Genomic DNA, 13,017 nt, shown 5'->3' on the forward strand with positions numbered 1-13,017 from the left:
GATAGATAGATAGATAGATAGATAGATAGATAGATAGATAGATAGATTTTCCTAAATTTGGAGGGGCTGTCTCAGTAGAGAGTGGGTTCTCCCTCACTACTCACTAGAGGTCTTCAGTCAGGAGCTAGGGGAACACTTAGGCATGTGTCTTGGAGAGGGAATTTTTTTTTTTAAGCACACATCTGACTAGATCCATGAGGTCCCTTCTTATGCCACTGAATTCAATTCAGTATTATATGTAATAATTTATAATAGTTTGGACTGGACTGGAGACACGAAGATAAAAATAAAATACTCTTTTTTTTTAAGCAATTGGGGTTAAGTAACTTGCTCAAGGTTACACAGCCAGTTATTTCTGGGTGTGGTGCTAAGTGTCTGAGCCCAAATTCGATCCCCAGGTCATCCCCAAACTAGGGCAGGTGCTCTTACTTGCTGTGCTACCTGGAAAATAAAATACTCTTATCCTCAATGAGCTTACATTCTATTGAGGGAAATTTGTATGGTTATCACAGTATACTTTTCAAGTTAACTACAAAGCCAAGTTCTTTGAGCTAGTAATTTTCAAAACAGATACAGAATTTCCTTTTATAGATAACCCTGGAAAAAAATAGATTGGAATCTCCTTGAGAGCAAGGACTATTTCTTGTTGTACAACTTAGTATCCCCAGCCTCTAGCACAGTGCCTTGCACAAAGGCATTTAGCAAAAGATGCAGAATTGTATTGGAAGAGACCATTTTCCCTTTCTCCCAGCGGCAACAACAAAAATTCTCCCACCTCTCTATCAATCAACTGATTCCCAAATATGCATTGACTTCCTACCATATAGCAGCTACTCTGAGGGTGATAGAGATAAAAAGATAACAAACAGTTCCTGCCCACCAGCAACTTCCATTTTACTTTTTACCAGGTGTTCTAGATGAGGAGGGCATTGGCATCTGTCTTAAATAGAATGTGAATTTTACCTTGGAAATGCAGAATACACATATTCAGAATTCAATAAATGTTTATTGGCTGACGTATAAGTAGATCATAACTAAATACACATCTCTGATCAAACACCTGTCTGAGATGACACCTGGGAGCCTCTTCCGAGCCCCTCCCACATATCCTCAACGTGCCCTACCTGCGTGCATGATAGAGGAGGTGGGAAGGTTCTTTTTTTGACCTGGTTTGCCCAACAATATGTTTGGGGTAACTGAGACTGAGATCATGAAGGTCAGGAGACACCAGCCTCCACCCACTGTTTTTTTAAACCAGGGGAGAAGCACCCTGACTGCATCCAGAAATGATCTTCCAGTCCTTTAGTGCTTGGCAAAGGTGCACCTTCTTTTAAGGGCTTTCCTCCGGTCTGTGCTCCTCCCCCCAGCCCTCAGCCGGGGCCCTGTGCTGATTTTAATGGTCCTATCCATGTGACACACATCTTTTTGTTTCATCGCTATTAGTGAATGACAAGTGAAGGAGATTCATTTTCACTTGGAAATGTCAGCTCTGCACTTTAAGAGATATATTTTTGCCGTTTTTAATGAGACGGTGTTTCTTTTTGAAAGAAATACTCATTTCTGATGTGGGGAGTGTGCAGGTGACAACTGGTATTTAATAAGGCCTGGCTCTTGCATCAGGCACAGCGAGCTAAAGAAAATGTCTCAGATTGCTTTTGAAAAACTCTGGGCGTCACTAGCCCAAAGGCAAGACGTGACCTTTTTATTACATAATGAGAATCATTTATTATCTTACAATGTATCTTAAAGCCAAAGACAAAATGCCACTCTGATAATTGCTTTCAATTAGCTGTGAGCATAGCCGAGATTCATAAAATGTCTTCTCTAATTTAGGCTGGAATTAGAGAAAATTGCCGACATAATCTACTCTGAGCTTGTCTCATCTAAGGTGATTCGCCATTCTGTATCAAAGGAGGGGAAGCAGAGGGCTTTCAAGTAGTCTTCTAGAGGGCTGGGCAACATGATTTTCAATATTTGATTCTATTCTATTACCAATTAATTAACAAATTAGCTAGTTCCTCATTTTTGACCTTTTCTCCATGTTTGCTTTTGACTTTGTCTCCCAATGATTGTTTTGAAAATGAAGTGAATTAAAGCAAGGGGAACCCAGGGCTTAGGATCGTGGGGGGTGAAAGAGGGACAGGTGAATGCCCACTAGGCTTTCAGGGCTCCCCCAGGCTTCCTTGATATCTGTGCGTCCCTTCCTGCCTGGGCGTCTGGCTCAGTCGTGCTCAGATGAAAGGCCCAGTGGCCAAGTCAGAAGCAGCCAAGCATGGAAGCAGCCCAGTGCTGCCCTGAGCTCCGCTCTATGTGGTTACAGAAAGCATAATGTTTAAAATATGAACTCGATTAATTTTATGGTTTTTTAAAGTATCCTGTGTAATAAAATGTGTTTTAATGCATTCTCATGTCTTTTCTTCAAAAAAGGTCAGGCCAGGGGGGAGAATGATGGGGTGGGGGGAAGTTTAGGTAATAATAGCGGCTCCAGAACTGCTATTTGTGGCCATTCAGCCGCTCATAAAATATTTGTAACCTTAGCAGAGAGTTTCAGAAAAAGATGATTGAATCTAATGCTGACTCTTTCTTTATGTATATTTATATGCATTTTCCCCAGATAAAAATCACCCACAAGAACCAAGCACCAATGCTTATGGGACCCCCACCGAAAACTGGGTTCTTCTGCTCCATTGTCCGGAGGACACGCAACCGCAGCAAGGAGTGAGCCCAGCTGCTTGGGTCCTGGCCACCAGACGGGCATCCTGCAGCTTGTGAGCATTTGCTCTGGAAAGCTTCGACCCGTCTCTGTCGTCTATATATGCCGCCAACTCTTGGAATTGGTTCTGCGGTGTCTGTGCCTGAGCTAATGTGCAATTCTGCTATTAGAACATTTCTTGTCCCAGTTTTAGAGGCATTTTGCATGAAGAAAGCAGATGTTTCCCTAAAGTGATACTGCATATCTCTGTGGCATGCGTACCCATGGGTTTTATGTCTCTCTCCACATACCCCCACCCTAACCCTGCCCCACTTCTGCAGCCCCTGCTTAGTAGCCTGTTGTGAAACACGAAAAGGGAACTTCCAGGGGAAGTTGGTACTCTCAGTGTGATCCCCTGGACGACCAGTAGCCCCGGGGTGAGGATGGCAACCCTGGGCTGGCTAGAGGCTTCAGGGAGATGATGGGGGCAAAGCGCTTTGTAGACCTTTAAACCTCCTAGTTAGCCATGAGCTAGACTTCTCATTAACATTATTATACTTATTATTGCTGTCTTCTCTTTGGGAACCAAATATCCGATCAATGGTCTTTGACCTTGACGTCTAAGGGGCCTTTACAATCACAGGTTTCATTAAACAGTCATCTGTCTTGTCTCCGATTGTCCTGTGCTTCCCCTCTTCTTCCCAGCTCAACTCTGTTGTGTGTGTGATTGAAAAGGGGGAATGCATTGTCTATTGAATCTAGCAGAAGGCATATACTTCTAGGAAAATGGAAAGTCAAGTTCTTTCTTCCAGAAATACATGAAAGCATTTGATTCTGAACTTAATTTGGCGACTGAGACAAACCCTAAATTTCCCTCCCTCTGAACCCCTGTGAGAGCACCTCATAATTGCTTATGTAACCAATAACCAAGTGGACTTTGTAAACCGTGTGCCTAATCAACTGCATTTCCCACCAAAGATTTAGTGAGAGAGGCCTGAGAGAAATGGGTTAATGCATAATTAATCAGGCGCTCAGTGTCGATCCACTCCGGGAAATTTACAATTCTTTGAATTCCTTTAGAGATGGGAAGAGGATAAACTGTCCATTAATTGTAATTAAAATGCTCACCTTTGATAGACAGAGCTCCACAACACACAGTCCCAGTTCCAGATGGGCCTTCTTGGCCTCCTTGTTATGCATAAATGTATGTCACATGTTTCAGTGAAGTGAAGATGAGAAAGGAACACAGAGGTGGCGTCAGGCCCCTCTCTCTAGTGTTGGTACCTCTGCTTGTTTCAAATGTTAAGGTGATGGGAGTGGGAATCATGCATGTCCTTGGTTCTTGCCTCTGGGAGATTTCTTAGAACTATTTATACCTGAGGGCATAGAGCTTTGCATGGTATGTCTAACCCCTCTAGTAACCTGAGGCATGTCCTTGGATGGTAGCCACCCCTATGTGGCCTTGAACTAAGGACCTGATGTGAATGCTTCCTTGAGCAGCCAAGGTACTGCTTGTTCATATTGACCCCCATTTCATCATCGAATGTTTTGTGTCTTCAAACATGCCATAAGAGGAAAAAATGTTTGAAACGCATGATGCTCTCTCTCTGTCTCTCTCTCTCTGTCTCTCTCTCTCTGTCTCTGTCTCTCTCTCTGTGTCTCTTTCTCTCTCTCTGTCTCTTTCTCTCTGTCTCTCTCTCTCTCTCTGCATTAAAGTGCTAATGATTTATCAGTGCTATTTTGTATTGATTCAATTCATCTTTGAATAACAAAGAACATTTAGTCATTTGGTTGAACTCAGTCGTGTGCATGGATTTATGGATTCCCAATGACACTGCTTTCATCTCTGTGCTTTGGTTGGAGGCCTAACTCAGCTGAGTGCTACTGGACCCTGGACCTAAGCCACACCCATCTCTTAGACTGACATGCTGGAGAATATCCTGTACCCAAGCCCCTTCTCTCAGTATTCTAGAACCTTCCAAGTCAAATAACAATAAACAAAATGTCTTCATGGGTTCTTGAAAGAGAATGTTGTTTTTTGTTTTGTTTTTTCCAAAAACTTTAGACATAATTCAACATTCATAAGACCATCATCCCTGCAAACTTGCCTTAGTGGGGCCCAAAAAAGTAGATTAGACTAGGAGTTAGCACAGCTATCCACATGAAAAGATGTCTCATGAAGAGAAATAGCAAATGTCCTTGTCAGCCTGAGCTTTCCTGATGTGGACACTGATCTTACAAAATGATGTTTTCAGGGAATAAATATTTTCACATGAATTGACAAAATGATGTACCATAGACTGAAGGCCTTTGGTGTAGGGCCATATTTTGAAATTACAACCTTTGTGTTCCCTACAGTATGTGATTATCTCTTCATTACTTTTTACAGAACTCTGCTTTAAATGCCACAAGGGTTTGTGAATCATTCTTAATGATGGTGCCAAAGAAAACACTCAGTGGACAATGTTAGGGACACACACTAAACACCATGCAGAAAAGGCCTCCATAATGGATGTTAATGGCCATAACTAGGGGGCTGAAGCTTCCCTCCAACATGTTAATGGGGCCCCAATTAATGTTCATCACAATCCCACTCTTGGTGATTCAGTCTTAGTCACCCTACTAATAGCGATCCATTTTTACTTTACAAAAACCTATTTCTTAGGTTGTCAAGGTGTGTGTACTCTCTAATCACACTCCTCCTGGGGGTTGGAGAATATTTTTTTTCCTTTTTTTCCTAAATCTACTTTGATGGTTTTGAAAACCAGAAAGTCATTTCCTCCTCTCTGAGCTGCCAGTCTCCAGTGCAGCAGAACATGACTCCTTTGTAACGCTGGTTAGAGTCAGTCCTAACTTGAGTGCTAAGCCATGAAACATTTAGTGGGATCAGAGTTTTCTTCATGGGACAGGATATGTCCCTCCTGAGGTTTCTGAGTCCCACTCAATTTCTTTGAAATGTCATGACTGTAGCCAGGGAAAGGGCAAAAGGAGAAGCCACTTCCTGGCGGGTGGTTTCCTGTCCAGTATCCAATAAACCTTTCTTAACCACATATGATATTCCAGGCACTGGGGTAAGCTGTGAGGATACAATAAAAAAAAAAAAGAGAGTTCTTGCCTTCAATGAGCTTGCAATCTAAAAGAGACAACACACAACAGAATGAAGGACAGGGACAAGAGAAGGGACACACTAGGCGGTACTGAGCATGGTGTTGATACCAGTAGGGCAACAAATGCAAGTGGAGTGATCTGAGAATCCAGCTGCAACCCGGTATTACAGAAGGCATTGGAAGGAGTTTGGCACCCTGTCCTCCAGTGTTCCAGTCAGAAGGGAGAGGCATTTGAGGAAGATGGAGCCAATCAAGGCTTGAATTAGCAACATGGTGGTAAGTGTATGTGATAGTAATGGCAATTAAAGATTCCCCTGTATTGGCTTGGTTTTCAAATTGATTGTATTAAAACCCAGAGTTTGTTAATCCCACCTGTGGGATGGGCTTGTTGATGTGAAAAGAAAGTCCTGAACTGGGAGGAGCTGGTGAGGTAGATTTGGAGAGACACTAGAGAGAGGCGGAAGATCTTTTTGGAAGCAGCACCTCGTGGAGAGAGAGAGAGACTAAGAGAATTGCTGGTGGCCGCTTTGAATTGCCCTGGACTTTTGAGACCTGCCCCCTGAGCTTCCAAGGACTGAGGAGACATGGCTGTTTTGCTGGTACTTTGTCTGTCTGTTTTGATGTTGTTTTGCCAGATTTGTCCACTGGTGAAAGACAGTCCTTTTGTTGAAGAAGTCCTGGAACCTGGCATTTGGTTAAGAAGCCCTGAGACTGTCCTGCAGACAGAGAGTGAATACTGTCCACTGGTGAGGGACAGTGCTGTTGTTGCAGGGGTCTGGAGACTGTCCTGCAGACAGAATGAATACTGTCCACTGGTGAAGGACAGTGCTGTTGTTGCAGGGGTCTGGGAGCCTTTCTGTTGGTTCAGAAGCCCTGAAGAAGGATTTTCTTGTTGTATGTTTACAGAAATCCTGGGAGAGGGCTTTGCTAATGTGTTCAGGGGTTCTAGGACTGTTCTACAGACAGAGGATAAATTCATGAAGGGACTGGCAATGTATCTTATGGCCTTGCTAAGCCTTGTCTCCCCAGGAACTAAGATTGCTGAGAACTTGTCAAGATGAAGAAAAGACCTCCATTTGGGTATTAAGTGCTGTGTTTAAACTTGATGTAACTCTGGGGTAGATTCAATTGTGATACAGGGGGTGGGGAACTTTTGACCTTATTGTGCTCTGTGATTGACAAATGAGGGTACTTTACCTATGTTTGGAAACTAATCTCCATTTGAGAAGAGGGGTTTTGTGGTGGACTTAATTAAGGTATAGCCTAGGGGTGGAGTAGTATTTAGAACAGGGACTTTGTAATTGATTGAATGATTGGAAGATCCTGGGGTGGGGTAGTACTTGGAGATTATTTAATCACACTTAGTAAATGCTGTATTTTGAATGATGTCATGTTTTGATCTTCTCTGTTCTTGGTTTGTCACTGAATAAATAGAGAACACCTATGCTGGTATTTTGAACCTGGGAAGTTGCCTTTCCTTGGCATTATATTACAGTGTAGAAGAGATGAGCTTATTCAGAGAGGAACGTCTTGTTTCATGGAACTGAAACCCATCAGGGCAGCAAGTTGAAGAAAACCCCACCCAAGATGGAATCCTCATTTCATCATCATTATTCCTCTATTAAAAATGCATGGGATAATTCTAAAATGACTGGGAGACCAAATTAACAGAAGTTATATATGTAATAACCTTTAAAAATAAATTTCAAAAAGCGCATGCTGGGTCTGTACCTTTGGCCATCTGGTGAAGCCATGGAGTACTTCCCAAAATAATATTTTGAAATACATCAAATAAGATGCATAAGATTGTAAAGGACACAAATTACATTGAAATCTATTTATGAAAAATATATTTTAAAAGAAAAAAATTCACAGACCCCAGCTTAAGAAGCACTAAATGTTTACAAAGAGTTGGTCAATTCTGTGGTGGGATGGTACAGAGAAGAACCAATCAGACTGGTTCTTTGGTGTGATGTGGGCCAAACCAAAGTGAAACAACAGATGGACATATTTGCTTTTGGTGGGTTGTGTCATTGTTGCCAGAGTCAATGGGTCAGCTGTACCTGTGTGCAAAGCTAATGTGTACAAGCCATTGGGTCTTGACATAATTACCCAGTGGGGATTGGTAATGTTTTCTATGTTTCCATCTTTGGTTTTTCTTTATATTCTTTTGGGAGGAGGGAATGTCATTAGAATACAAAATTCCACATCAATTTGTAAACCTTTAGCCATTTCAAAAAATCAGCTGCTGTAGCATTGGCCCATGTCCATAGAGCCTCAGATGGCCTTCTTTTAGGAATATCACAGTGCAAAGTGCATTCTCATAACAGCAATGGCATATGGTTACCTCAGGAAGTGGTGCTGAGAGATTGAGCTCTTGAAATGATGCTAGAGATGATGCAGGAAACCAAAAAAGGGACAGCTTTCATGAAAGGCTACATAACAGCTGAGAAATGTGCAATGCAACCACCCATACAGGAACAAGGTTATAGAAAATCATTAACTGAAAGTATATCCAACCTTCAATATTGGAAGCCCCTTGAGGAACAAAATCAGAACTAGATTCCCAGAAAGCATCACTCTGGTATTCACCTTTCAAAAATACAGATGCCAACAATTCTGCAAAGCACTACAGAGCACTGTTTGTGTTCTAGCCACCTGTTGTGGATCATGAGTAGTCCAAAGCGGTTGAGCTAACTTTTTGATTGAATGAGTGTCTGCTGAAGGGGAACATGGGAATGGTCCTGTCGGGCTCTTCCAGCAAATGTGGCAGAATGATATGCGGCCTCTGCAGACGGTGCCCTTCAGTCTGGGCACATCTGACCTTGCCACTCTGGTGTGGGCACCATTCCTAGAGGTCCAGGGTGCCTTGGACTAGAGGTCCCACATGTGTGCAGGTTGGAAGGTGGAAACAAAGACACTGGGTCCCCACTTCTTTTTCAGGGGACACTGGTAAGCCAACTCTCCAAGATCACTTTGATCCTTTCCCAGGGACCAGTTTTTGTCTATATATGAGAGTGGGGGGTCTCAAGTTTGTACACAGTTAATGAATAGAGTGACCCAGCAGCATTCCTGTTTAGCTATGTTGGGGGGGAAAAAAAAAAACCTAAGGCTAAGGCCATGCTAGTGTGTAACTCCTCTTATTAAATAAACATGATCCAAAATTCTGAAGGAAAAGTATTTAAATTTAACAAGTACCCTTATGTACCAGACACTGTGCTAGACACTGGGATTGCAAGAGGAAAAGAGGCTTTTTCCTCAAGAAGTTTCCATTCTACTAGGAAAAATAAATGAGTTGTGCATATAAAAGTGATTTTTTGAAAAGTGTAAAGCAAAGGAAAAAGAAAAAAAAATTCAATTGGGATAAATGTAAAATCAAACTTGGGCTCAAACAATCAGCCTTAGCAATTGCAATATGGAAGAAGCAGAGTTAGCTCTGAGACCCGTAGGGAAATTCCAGGTTAAACAAGGCAACGATATGCTATGGCCTCTAAGACACCTACTGGGATGTGGAGCTGCATCAAGAGAGATCTGGCTGCCCCGAATAAGAAGGTGTCAGGGCCAGGGCAGTCTGCCCTCATCAAGCCTTACTCAGGGGCATCTTCGGTTTGGGCTCCAAGGTTCAAGAATGCCACCTGCAAAGTGTCCGGCAAAGGGCAACCAGGACGGTGACAGTCCGTAAGCCGATGTCTTGTGCAGAACAATGGAGGGAACTGGGCTTTCTTAGCACCAGGAAAAGACTTCTGTCTTCAATATTTGAAAAGTTATCACGTGAAAGACATTGTAAATTTCTTCTGTTTGACCATTGAAGGCAGAACTAGGAGGGATGGGAGAAGTGCAAGGGAACTAATTTCATCTGGATAAAGGAAAAGCTTGCTAAGAGTTGACTCTGCACAGAAAGGAAATGGACTTCTTCAAAACCAGTGGGTTGCCCTCAATGACCCTTTGGGGCACAGCAAGGATGGGCATTTGTTTAAGGTGCTCCATGGGGAGTTCTGGCAGGGACAGATGGGACTAGCCAGTCATGGAGGCCGTTTCCAAGTGTGACAGTCTGTACTGCAATCTGAAGAGGAGTTGCTTTGGGGCGTTAGCACCTCGAGGTGTGCATGTTTGTGCCAGCGATGGGGTCCCTCAGTGCAAACTCAGATGTACTCAGAGCCTGCATTCTTGATCTCATCTTTTTTATTTGTTTTAATTGTACCGCATTTCACTCCTCTGCTCCTTCATGAAATTCCTTCTTTGCTCTCCTTCCATCACCTCTTCTTCCTTTTATTCTGAGTAATCTTATCTCTTTTATTAGTCATCCATCTAATTGACTGACTGCTAAATATCATGCCAAAAATGGAACACATTCCCCATAACTAACAATGGAGATTTACTTTAAAATGAATTTTAGATTTTTGAAGGAAAATACAGAGCGAGAACTAGGGTAAACACGTGGGGCTTTGCCCCAGGGGCCAGAAATTTACTGGGTACTGAAATCTCTGTATCTTTTCAGCATGTTGGAATAATGCAGTGGCAGTTTCTCACCTCATTAATAAATATAATCACTTTGTCCAATGATGGTGCTTCTGCCCCTGGCCCCTCTTACCCTGGCTGTGATCCTACTTATTTTCCACAATGCCACCACCTTCAGCAGAGAACTCACAGGATCCCGGGGTTTCTGTCTATATTTAGCTATTTAACTCACTGTATCTGGCTGTCCCCAGCCATACTTCAAATTCCACCTCATTCATCTTACTGTGCTCCCTGCCTGCTTCTGCACCCTCCTGGGGGACTTAACCCTCTCAGCTCTGGAACCCATGCCCTGGGGCTGTGCTGCTTAGACAGGTGGATACTGCTGGTCCTCCCTTGCCTCTGCCATGGTCCCCTTTCCAGCTTGATCTCTTTGTGCTGACACCTGACAGCCCTCTCTCCCACTGGTCTCAAGCTGTGGCATCAGAACCAAATCAATACTGCTATCACAGCCGGGAATGGTGTGTCGATCCGGGCCCCATGGCCCCACTCATCATCCCTGGATGTCTCAGTCCCAAACCCTCCTCGATGGCTGCTAAGCCTCTGTGTTGTAGTGTGTCCATAACACATCACAACTCTTTGATTGCAGGGGCTACCTTATTATGTAGCCGTGAGCACGGTGCTTGGCACAGAATAAGCGCTCAGCTCTTCCTCCTTCTATCTCTCGCTCCCACAGTGCAGTGTTCCAATCAATCAAACCATCTCCCCCCACAGTGTCTCAGCAGGCACTGACCTAGTATCTTTCTCCTGTGCTAAGCACCGTTCTATGCTTTGGGGACAGGAAGACCAGGAGGAATCAGTCTCTGCCCTCAAGATGGGGCATTTCATATGTCAGGTGAAACAAAAGCCACACCAACAAGGGTCCCCAGGTCAGAGGTCTCTTCCTAAAAGTCCCCGCTCACCCAATGAAGCACACACGATGGATTAGAGTGCCGAGCTTGCATTCCTGAAGACCTGAGTTCAAATTCTGCTTCAAACATTTACTAACAGTAGGACCCTGGGCAAGTCACTTAATCTCTGTTTACCTCAGTGTCCTCATCTGTAAAATGGGGATAATTGAAGCACCTACCTTACAATATTTTGATGACCAAGTGACATCACATACATAAAGTATTCTGTAAACCTTCAAGTGCCATATAAACGTGTTATGGTTATTTATTTATTTTATTTTAGTAGTAGTGATTATTATTCTCTGTGGGGCCAGTAAGTCTGGTATGGTTCTTGGTACATAATGACAAACTGGAACCTTTTCTGGTATATTAAAAAACTTTCTGAGAAGGACAGGCAGGTGTGAGAAATGAGATCTGAAATTTTGAATAAACAGGACCTTGATATTTCCAGGAACTTGATTTAGAATCATAAATTTAAATTTGGAATGGAACTCAGGGGCCAGCTATTTCCCCTTTTTACATATGAGGAAACTGAGGCCCTGGGAGTGAAGAGACTAGAGCAAGGTCATACAAGCAGAGATGGTATCTGAAACCAGGCCTTCTGACTCTCAAACCATAAGCCTTTTCATTATACCCCATTCTGCGCCTCATTATTTACCCTGCCCTAAAATGACTCATTGACTTCCTTTGTCCCTTTGTCCTGCTTTTGTGACTGATGTGATTGTGGCAAGCTTAGAGGGACAGCTCCTGCCCACTGGTCCAGTGAGAAGGCTGCTGTCTGTCTCCTCAGCCAGTGGAAATTTTGATCAAGTGGCTTGCGACTCTTCAAAGAGGGACATTTACAGCCACTGGGCCAACCTTCTGGAGCTGGAAGGGACCACTCCATTTTCTTGGAGGAGCCCCACTGTTCTTTTGGCTTCTGGGGCAGATGAGGCACCCAAGGCTATTGAGGGATCCCCCCATAGTCAGGAGGCTAATCCTGGCAGAACCTGACTCAAGTCCCAGTCCCCTCACTTGGAGCCCACCACGCCTTTGGTAACAATGCATCACCTCCTTCCAGCAGAGCATCAGTCTGAGCCCAACGTTCAGCAGAAAGATCTGTGTTGTGCCAGGCAATCCACAACACCTGCATCTATTCTGGATCCTTGCATGAAAAATCCTGTCATACTAGGGTATTGTTGGAGTGAGCAGCCCCCACAGAGTAGGCTGCCCTGCTCTCCACTGCTCTGGTCACTCCAGTACTGTGGTCTGTCCATTTCATTCTGCTCGCCCTATTTATTCCCTCTCAGCTGATGTGGTCAGTGGGGGTGGTGCTGGCCTCTTCCAATTCATTCATTTGTTCATTCAACAAACATATACTAGCTACCTGCTGTGTGTAAAAATCTATTAGGCATGGAAGAAAAGATTCAATGAAAAAGACCCTGCCTTCATGAAGCTTGCATTCTGGTAGAGAGATAAGTCATCACGCCCATAACTATAGCTTGAAATATCACAAGCTGATTGCATTAAGGGACAGAAAAACAATTAAAAGGGGGGAGGGAGCTGTGACCTTCAAGAGGGAAGTCAAATTTAGGGGGTTTCATAAAGGAAGGATTGTTTGATTTGGGACCAAAAGATAGGAATTTCTTAGCTATAAAGATGGAGGACAGAGGCACTGATGAAGCCTTACCTCAACCCTTCTGCCCTGTTTTTTTCAAAATAAAGATTTATTCCCTTCAACATATGACCCCAGTGGTCTTCTATTCTAGCATCATTAATGCATTAAAGGGAATAATCTCATCATTTAGGAATTCTTGGCAGCAATTATAGGTCA

The 13,017-nt window shown here is 43.4% G+C and overlaps 1 protein-coding gene across 1 annotated transcript in view; it reads left to right on the top strand.

Moving 5' to 3' along the window:
- The window catches only part of DGKB (diacylglycerol kinase beta), a 698,074-nt gene extending 693,379 nt beyond the window's left edge, over positions 1 to 4,695 (top strand). Inside the window, exon 26 of the mRNA XM_069094439.1 lies at positions 2,615 to 4,695. Coding sequence (XP_068950540.1) covers positions 2,615 to 2,722 — 108 coding nt within the window. The 3' untranslated portion in view covers positions 2,723 to 4,695. The remainder of the gene's footprint in view (positions 1 to 2,614) is intronic.
- Positions 4,696 to 13,017: the final 8,322 nt, after the last annotated feature.

Source organism: Petaurus breviceps, unplaced genomic scaffold, assembly GCF_028583685.1.
Source record: "Petaurus breviceps papuanus isolate PSGF00001 unplaced genomic scaffold, PetGlider_PUasm1.0 218, whole genome shotgun sequence".
Classification (NCBI taxonomy): Eukaryota; Metazoa; Chordata; class Mammalia; order Diprotodontia; family Petauridae; genus Petaurus; species Petaurus breviceps.